At 40.9% G+C, this 10,011-nt stretch overlaps 1 protein-coding gene across 1 annotated transcript; it reads right to left on the reverse strand.

Moving 5' to 3' along the window:
• Positions 1 to 1,132: 1,132 nt before the first annotated feature.
• kifl (kinesin family-like) lies at positions 1,133 to 9,547 on the reverse strand. Its single transcript, XM_018759987.2, has 8 exons — positions 9,529 to 9,547; positions 8,860 to 9,052; positions 8,301 to 8,481; positions 5,498 to 5,708; positions 4,995 to 5,155; positions 4,187 to 4,389; positions 2,776 to 2,854; positions 1,133 to 1,210 (listed from the first exon to the last, which is right to left on the reverse strand). Exons 1-8 carry the CDS (start codon positions 9,545 to 9,547, stop codon positions 1,133 to 1,135), a joined length of 1,125 nt encoding a protein of 374 aa, XP_018615503.1.
• Positions 9,548 to 10,011: the final 464 nt, after the last annotated feature.

A 10,011-nucleotide genomic window follows, 5' to 3' on the forward strand; every position in this document is an offset into this window, starting at 1 on the left:
ATTTTATGAGATGTACACTACTTTGGAGAAAAACGTCTGCTAAATGAATAAATGTAAATGTAAATGTAATGCTAACGGCTAAAGGAATGCCAGCTATTTTGGCAGGGTTCTTACCATCCTATATAAAATACAAGACAGTGAGCATTAATACTTTGTGGGATTCCACATTAACATTTTTATATTTTCATTTTCTGGGGGTGCGGTAGCGCGGTGGGTTAGACCAGGTCCTGCTTTCCGGTGGGTCTGGGGTTCGAGTCCCGCTTGGGGTGCCTTGCGACGGACTGGCGTCCCCGTCCTGGGTGTGTCCCCTCCCCCTCCGGCCTTACGCCCTGTGTTACCGAGTAGGCTCTGGTTCCCCGCGACCCCATATGGGACAAGCGGTTCTGAAACTGTGTGTGTGTGTGTGTGTGTGTGTGTGTGTGTGTGTGTGTGTGTGTGTGTTTTCATTTTAAATTAATATTTTATATTTTCTAGCTTCATCATTTTGTTAATAAACCTGCACAATTTGTCATCATTTCAGTACTAGGTGGTATAAAATTTTTTATAATTTGATCTCTTTTTAATATGATGCCCACATTTCTAATTACAAAACTTTACAGGTTCTCATAGTCAAACTACATTATGTTTACAGTACGCATAAGGAGACTGGACACCAAAGGTAAGTGGATTAAGTGCAGAGTTTATGACACATATCAAGCTTTTTATTATAACTGGAGAATAAAGAAAGATCTTTTACACTAGAGGTCAGAACAAGACTGCAGTGAAGAACACAACTTTGCCTCTACTGGGAGAGGAGAGTATCCTCCATGTGACTAATTCCAGAAACGGCAGACATACACTGAGCTGTATGTAAAAGATCAATGGTGTACCTTAAAGAAATGATGGCGGCATTATATTTTTGCCAGTGGATAAAATTCTCCATACGAGGGGTTTTTAGGGGAAAGAGTTACTTTTGTGGTGGGCTGCGTATAGCTTTGGAATAGCAGTTTGGATGGGCCTTGCACACTCGTGCTTGTTTTTTGCTCTTTCCTCTACCTCCCAAGGAGCCTAATCTCCACTGAATGCTTTTCCCACATATGAGGTACAGATTACCCAAGTGACTTCCTAATGACTCTGTTGGCCCCAGGCCCCATTATGGCCAGGCACGCAATGGCCCAGGTCCCAGAAACAGAGAAAGGATTGTGAGTGTCAACTCGTCAGATCCTCCCACCTGCGAAAGGCATCAGTGAAAACATGTGCTTGACCTTAAATGCTGCAGAAGGGAGAACTGCTTGCGTTGGCTCATTGCATTTTTTGCTTTGTGGGGAAGTTTCAACGCTCGTCTTTTTTCCGTTACTGTCCAACATTCATCAGCATGAGACGTGCAGTCAACACTTGTGAAGAACAACACACACAGCTATGATGGAGCTGTGATCAAGAAGGGAAACAGTCTGGCATACTTGTCTAGTAGCTTATTAGAGGGGCATAATGTAAAAAATTAACCCGCAGAGTTTCTGCAATGTGTTTTTTGCCATTGTCAAAATTGGGCCACAGCTTTTCCCATTATTGTGAACTGTTTCGAGGGCCACATGTGTAAAAATCATTGTAAGTAACATACTCAATAATAAATGTCTACAAGTAAAATGGAAAATAATTATTTCATTGTATTTTATTAAGTTGGATTATGTGTTTTTTAAGTGTGTGTGTTTCATAGCAGTATCATCCAATTGAATAAAACTTACGGTACTATAACAGTATTATATACCATAAATTCTGTACAATTGTATTGAATATATTTAGTAATAGTCTCTCTCTTGCATAAGAGAAAAACAATAGAGCATTAAATAAATAAACCAAAGAAGGACTTAAAAATAGAAATGTCAATGTCCTGACCTAGCCCTGGACTACAACAGTTTAGAAAAAAAAGTAAAAAAAAAAAAAAGTTTAACATGATTTGTCTTCATTTCAGAATTTTCGGTAAGGGAGCATACAGTTCTGATGTTTAGTAGCTTCACAGATGAACTGCAGTTGGAATAACAATGAGAAGAGTTATATTTCTGACATTTCTTGAAAATGACTAACAAATCATACTTCTTCCTCCACTGGTTGTCCTGATTTTAACTTCAGAATTATCTGAAATGCAAACAAAGAGTACAAATAGTGTTACTCTCTACTTTTTTAATCTTTTTACTTCAGTATAACTTCTGATGACAGATTTTTATTAATATTACACTGTACTCTATGCACATACAATGAATTTTAATGTGAAATGACCATAGACATTTGCAACCCTTTAAGTTCAGGAAAGGTTTGTTCTCATGGGCCTGGTGTTCTACATGTACATTTATTAATTTAGTAGATACTTTTCTCAAAAGCAGTGTTCAAGTCAGGGCAAACACAAGTGCACTTAAAAACTGACAAAGAGCTTTAGATATAGATGTAATTATAGGGGCAGTTTTGTTTGTCAGATACCATTGTTTCTGGAACCAGTTATGTTTCTTAACTGAGAAATTACTAGTTTAATTTGATATACCAATGCAGTCTTTCTAATGATGATAAATTCATGAATGATATCTTTGATGACTTTGATTCTTAAATTTGAGGATGCTTACATTTCCTATGTTAGACTGAAAAATTACTAAATAGAAATAGAAAATAAAAAAAAAACAGACATACGACTTCTGTTATGCTCTTTTTGTGTAGATATTGTGACAAAATTAAAGGCCTTTCAGTGTACATTACTACAGTGTAGCATTACTACAGATTAAAAAGTAAAAAAAATCTCATAGGACATACCTCTCTAAGTTGAGCTATTTCTTTGCTCTCTGAGTTTTTCTGAGCATTATTGGTTATTGCCTTAACTCGTGTTGCGTACCTGGAACATAAAAATGAAAGCACAGAAATACTGATCATTTAATGTCAGCCAAAAAAATGACAGCAAATATCTGGTGAAGGGATAATGTACTGCATCCTTTGCATAAATCAATTTCTTGTTAAGTCCGCCAGTGTTTTCTTGAGCACATTAACTTTTAGTACTTTGTAGCATGATGTCCTTTGTCCCCTCTGTGTTTCTAAACACTTTCCTAACGCCTTACTTATTGCAGTCTCAGTATACTCCGCGTCATTATAGTTGCTTTTTTGCATTCGGAAAAGTAACATTCGAATAAGATTAGAGCTCTTCTTCGAACATATTTTAATATGGCTCCTCCACCGCTTTGGACTGAGAACCATTAGATATCAGACCATGTCCTAAAACACTGCCTACTGCTGTGGTTATTAGTGTATAGTCTGGTCCAACTGACAAGACACCCATACAAATTTACCATCAGTATGAGGGTCATGCAGAAATAGGAATATTATTTGTACCCATGCATCAGTGTATTCGAGAAAACACCTCCTAGTGGTAACAACAGTGGTAACAGCAAGAACAACGAAGCCACTCAGTGGCGTCACTAGGGTTGGTGTCACCCAATGCGGTAGCTCATGGTGTCCCCCCCTCCCCATGGACCTCTTCCCATACCAGACCATATAGCATCCATAATGATGTTTTTTGTACTTATGTTACTTGCAAATTGTAATTCCCCTATATCACTGAATGTAATGGCAATAGTACTGACATAAACAACTAGCAAAATTAAAATTATACCTTTAAATTACAAAATCATACGCACAGCCTAAATGTATTTACATTTACATAGTTTCATATGGTTAAAGTGAAAATGCGGTAAGAAAACAATAGAATTCGAAGTGATGTAAGCTAAGAGGGGTCGTGGTGACGCAGCAGGTTTGGCCAGGACCCGCTCTGGCGGGTCTGGGGTTTGAGTCCTGCTTGGGGTGCCTTGCGATGGACTGGCGTCCCATCCTGGGTGTGTCCCTTCCCCCTCCAACCCTATGCCCTGTGTTGCTGGGCTAGGCTCTGGTTCACCGTGACCCCGCTCGGGACGAGTGGTTTCGGACAATGTTTGTGTGTGTATGTGTGTGTAATGTAAGCTGGACTTTATTAGGAAAAATGTTTTTGTTCTTATTACTAACTACAGGGATATTTTTCTAAAAAATAATGAATTTCTGCTGAAACACTGCACAAAAATTTTATAGACACTCATTCTGGTGTCACCCCCTCTGATGGTGTCCCCCGGTATGGTCTGAACCCCACGCCTCCCCTTAGTGACACCACTGAAGCCACTCTTGCAGCCATAGGTCAACCTACATCAGGGATGTGAGGGTCTCTTCCATACTGCAACTGGAGGCGGAGATGTTGACAAACATGAGGGTCTTGGCATTACCCCCCAGTGAGTCCTGCATGAGTTGTGTAAGCTTGTTGTTGCGGTAGGGGACATGGGCCTGCTCTGTGCTTAGAGCAAAAATGACATCACCCAGGGCACTCAGAGACTTATTGATGGAATTGGCCTCCTGTGTGAGAAAACGAATCTTACGTGACAACACATTTCAAACAACATATGTGCTGCAACTTTCTTGTGTAATCTTATAAGTACTGTATATACTGGGAAATATCTGCATACGTTTCAAAATGGTTCAAGCATTCATTGTTCTGTAAAATGATGATAAAATATCCAAAAATGATCTTTTATGCAGCTACTTGTGTGATGAACATTGGTCCATATGGTGAAGGATACCAACTGTACTTAAGAATCACACGTCTGCGTCTATGTCTGTTTCTGCTAATGTAATGCACAAACTGTATTTTCTATGAGATGTATGTTGCTTTGGAGAAAAGCGGTTGCTAAATGAATACATGTAAATTTAAATGATCTGGAAGTCCTCTGCAGATTTCTGGAGTGTTTCCAGGTGGAAATATTTCTGGTTATTATAAGTATAACCTTTCAACTCATCTTCAGAACCTTATGCAATTTTAGTCAATCGCCAATATTTGTTAGTATTTAAATAAAGCTGTCTAGTCTTATATGGATTTTCATTTATTGTTAAATGATGTTTTGTATTCTGTATCAGACAAGGAGTAATCCTGCAACAGTTTTTTTTTTTGTTTGGACGTTTACCTTCAGCTGGTCGTCTCTGGCTCCGGTTTTTGCAGCTCTCTCACTTCCTGCTAAATCCACAAGGCTGAGCTTCCCGTAGTTTACACTGCCGTTAGTGAGGTTCGTGCTCTCGACCGTGATCCCAACTATAAGGTGAGAACGGGAGCTCTCCAGATTCATCTCTACAGAAGAGAAAACATTGCACATGTAACCTGTGCAGTTCTTTTTGAAAATATGGAATGATTTGAATTTCACCTAAAAATTTGGGAAAGGCAGGCATGACTTTTTTTGTGTTTTTTTGCCAATATTTTGCCATTCTTAATTCATACTAGTGGTGATGTTTTTGGTATCATAATGAATGATGAACACCGGTGATGTGTCCTCCTTTGCATCATTAGTAAGAAATTAAGAGCATGGCACTCATCCAATTCTGGAAACCTGGAGTCCAACATGACGTAGCAATCATGCATTAGTACGCACTGTGACTAAAGTAATCAATTCCAAACCACTGAACAGGATCATACTTGTGGCTGCTATATGCCGGTTGGCACAGCCCTGTTCGAACAGTGCAAAAAGCTCTTCTGCACTGGCTGCCTCCTTTGTCTCAGCTCCATGAGCAAACACAAGTCCCTTTTTGTCCTTCTTGATTTCAATCTTTTTGCTGAGAGCATCAGTGGGGCAGACAAAGAGGTCCAGCAGGCGTTCATTATAGAGCTCCAGCATGTAGGTCCAGACCTGAGGAGTGACATGTCATGTAAGGACGGGCCAAAAAGGGAGACCTCTGGGCACGTTCACTGCGTGTGCTCCAATTATACTGCTTGAGAGTGTGTCCAGCAAAATTGCACCTTGAACAAACCTTACTAGGAATACTGGGTATGTAAAATGTATGATTTGTAACATTGTTGTACATTTTACATACATTGTAGGGGGTGTGGTGGTGCAGTGGGTTTGGCCAGACCCTACTCTCTGGTGGGTCTGGTGTTCGAGTCCTGCTCAGGGTGCCTTGTGATGGACTGGCATCCCGTCCTGTGTGTGTTTTCCCCCTCCAGCCTTGTGTCCTGTGTTGCCGGGTTAGGCTCCGGTTCGCCCCAACTCCGCTCGGGATGAGTGGTTTCAGAAAATGTGTGTGTGTGTGTTTACATACATAACACAGTATAGGCAGTCTCCGGGTAATGAACGACCATCCGAATTAAGTAAAACCCGAAATTACTCTAAAAGTATAGTACGTAAAGCCTACTCTATAAAAAATTCGAGTTACATACAATGGTTCGTAATAACAAAGGGGCATTACTTTGCAACACGCAGCAAAACATTGCACGTCCTGAGCCCGAGGTAGGACAACGACTTTCTTCTTTTCAATCAGACAACATTAGTATTAACAGTGTCTTGTGTGTTACTGTATTTAGCTTTATTTTTTTTTTTTCGGATTTTACCCTCATAACCATGGCACCAAAGTGTGAATGTCCAATCACCAAGTGATGGTGATGCATCAAAGAAAAGGAAATGATCACGACTGAAACTTAACTGGATATAATAAAGGGACTGGAAAAAAGTGAAACACCAACAAACGCTGGAAAAATGTTAGACTACGATTGGAACAATTTTAAAGAACAAAGCAAAAATGATGGAGCATATAAAAGGCTCTGTCTCTCTTTCTCTATTATAAATACTGCAGTTACATTTATTATTATTATCTCTTTCTATGTTTCTTTATTATAAATATCGTATGTAGTTACATTTATCACACAAGCACACACACACACACACGCACACAAGCACACACACACACACACACACACACACACTGTCTGAAACCACTTGTCCTCACAACCAGGACAGGATGCCAGTCTATCGCATGACACCCCAAGCAAGACTCGAACCTCAGTAAAAGCCTATTTAGTTGGAATTATTCTTCAGAAAGACTTATCGCAATTATCGTAACAAATTCATAAATAAATACAAATGTAAGTCTATGTACAAAAAATTGCATGTATAAAACAAATACATGTACATCGATCAGCCAAAACATTAAAACCACTGACAGATGAAGTGAGTAACATTGATTATCTTGTTCCAATGGCACCTGTCAAGCAGTGGGATATACAGTATTAGGCAGCAAGTAAACGGTGAGTTGTTGAAGATCATATGTTGGAAGCAGGAGAAATGGGCAAGCGTAAGGATCTGAACAACTTTGACAAGGGCCAAATTGTGATCGGTAGACGACTGGGAAGAGCATCTCTAAAACGGCAGGTCTTGTGGGGTGTTCCCGGTATGCAGTGGTTATCCCTACCAAAAGTGGTCCAAGGAAGGACAACCGGCGAACCGGTGGCAGGGTCATATGTGCCCAAGGCTCACTGATGCTCGTGGGGAGCGAAGGCTAGCTCATCTGATCCGATCCCACAGAAGAGCTACTTTAGCGCAAATTGCTGAAAACCTTAATGCTGCCCATGGCAGAAAGGCGTCAGAACACACAGTGCATCGCAGGTTGCTGCGTAGCCACAGACCGGTCAGAGTGCCTATGCTGACCCCTGTCCACCGCCGAAAGCAGCTGCAATGGGCATGTGAGCGCCAGAACTGGACCATGGAGCAATGGAAGAAGGTGGCCTGGTCTGATGAATCATGTTTTCTTTTAGATTATGGGAAGCCTTCGCTCCCCACACAACTGGGTGTATGTGCATCGTTTGCCTGGGGAAGAGATGGTAGCAGGATGCACTATAGGAAGAATGCATTGTAGTGCTCTGGCCAGTGTTCTGTGGATGTTACCTTGACACATACCACCTACCTAAAGATTGTTGCAGACCATGTATACTCCTTCATGGTAAGGGTATTCGTTACCATGCCTGATGACAGTGGCTCTGCCACACTACAAATTGTTCAAGAATGGTTTGAGGAACATGACAAAGAGTTCAAGATGTTGACTTGGCCTCCCAAGTCTCCAGATCTTAATATAACTGAGCATCTGTGGGATGTGCTAGAAAAACAATGCCTATCCATGGAGCCCAAACCTTGCAACTTACAGGACTTAAAGGATCTGCTGTTAACGTCTTGGTGCCAGATACCACAGGACACCTTCAGAGGTCTTACAGAGTGCATGCCTCGATGGCTCAGAGCTGTTTTGGCGACACAAGGGGGACCTACACAATATTAGGCAGGGGGCTTTATTGCTTTGGCTGATCGGTGTATGCTGTAACAAACATAAGCATAATACATTTGAAATGTTTATGTCACTTTGGAAAAAAGAGTCTGCTAAACGAATAAACATAAATGTAAATATTTCACCACCATACATTGTGCAAAAATTGAAAATTCTTCAGGTTTTTCCCTTGCCTTAAAATCAAACTTAGATGTGTTCTCCTGCATAATGTCAAATATAGTTCTAAATGCTCGTGGCATGATGCCTGGGTTCCTCAGGTCCTTGTCGCCAACCATGGTGAAAGTTTTTCCAGAGCCTGTCTGTCCATATGCAAAGATGCAGACATTAAAGCCATCAACTGCAGACTGAATGAGCCTGAATGAAGGAAAAAGAACCCGCATGAGACTCGCATGTGGATAGTCTAATAAAATATATAATAAAAATTCTCTTAACCACATACCTTTTATAAGCTGCAAATTTATTAAATGAGTATGCGTTCAATTTATGGTGTGGTAATCATACATGTTAAGTGCATTTTGATGGAAAGAAAATATTTTTGCCTTCAAATGATACAAAGCTTATGCAAAGCAATTTGCACAGCTGTCACACAGGAGGCAGCCCTACAGCAAAAGGAGTCCAACCACCCCAGTAAGACATGGAAGCAGGCAGTGTTGGCAGCCAATCCTGAATGCCTAGTAATCCTGCAGTCGAAAATCCGCCTGACTCAGGGGTGAACTGAGCCGAGGGCCTCACCTGCTCACGTCCTGGAAAACATCCTCTTGAGAACTTATCATTCCCAAAACTTTGTCAAACTGGAACTCCTTCAAGCCTCGTGGGGTGTCCACTGTGACGGAGTAATCGTCCAGGCAGTCTACCACGGGGCTGCTTCCACGGCTCAATTCCACTTTGCTCATGGGTCTTATGCGGCAGAAGACCCGGATTTTTCCTACAGCAACACAATAAAAAGAACCCACAGTTAAAACACACACACACACACACACACACACACACACACACACACACACACACACACACACACACACACACACACACACATTTTCTGAACCGCTTGTCCCATACGGGGTTGCGGGGAACCAGAGCCTACCCAACAACACAGGGCGTAAGGCCAGAGTGGGAGGGGACACACCCAGGACGGGACGCCAGTCCGCCGCAAGGCACCCCAACCGGGACTCAAACCCTAGACCCACCAGAGAGCAGGACCCGGTCCAACATACGTGCCACCGCACCCCCGCGTATTCAAAGTATTTATGATCATATTCAAAGTTATTCACAAATATTGGAAGGACATGTTAGTTTTACTGGGTCACTGGGAAGAAACACTCCGCTCTTTTTTACATGTGCAACGTATACATTTTTAAATGCTTGTAATGTGTTGTCATTTATGAGTAATAAGAGTTTTACCTTTCATATCTTCAACCATGTTATAGTATTTTTTCCTCATAATTCTTTCAGAGTTGTAATTTTCAGTAATCCTTTTATTCTCTTCTTTGACTTGTTTTAACTGTAAATAAAAATTGGGCTTAATTCTTTTAAAAGAATTGTACTTTATACAAGTGAGAAGATACGCGGTGTATAAATGTGGAAGTGGCTTTACGTGCAGTACATCTTTTTAACAACACCAAGAATGATATTAGTTGTAAAGAAAGGCTGCAATTCCATCACGTCCACCATATCCATTATGCGTCTTTCTTACCTCGCTTTGTAGCTGTAAGAGCTGCTGCCCCACACATTTCATTCTGTCTGCTGTGAAACTGTAGTTTTCCATATTCTGAAGGACCTAGATGAGGACAGAAGCCTGAGATTTTAAATGTACCTTTGTATACAAGTAGACTTCCTTGCAATAAATGCAATGATACAGTCTTTCAGTTGAATTCAACGTATTTT

The sequence above is a fragment of the Scleropages formosus genome, chromosome 17 (assembly GCF_900964775.1).
Source record: "Scleropages formosus chromosome 17, fSclFor1.1, whole genome shotgun sequence".
Classification (NCBI taxonomy): domain Eukaryota; kingdom Metazoa; phylum Chordata; class Actinopteri; order Osteoglossiformes; family Osteoglossidae; genus Scleropages; species Scleropages formosus.

Bases quoted from the DNA above. Each gene is read 5' to 3' on its own strand.
- kifl (XM_018759987.2), bottom strand. The intron at 8,482-8,859 runs GTGAGGCCCTCG...TCCTTCATTCAG, and splicing joins GTTTTCCAGGACGTGAGCAG to GCTCATTCAGTCTGCAGTTG. The intron at 4,390-4,994 runs GTAAACGTCCAA...TTTCTCACACAG, and splicing joins CCAGAGACGACCAGCTGAAG to GAGGCCAATTCCATCAATAA.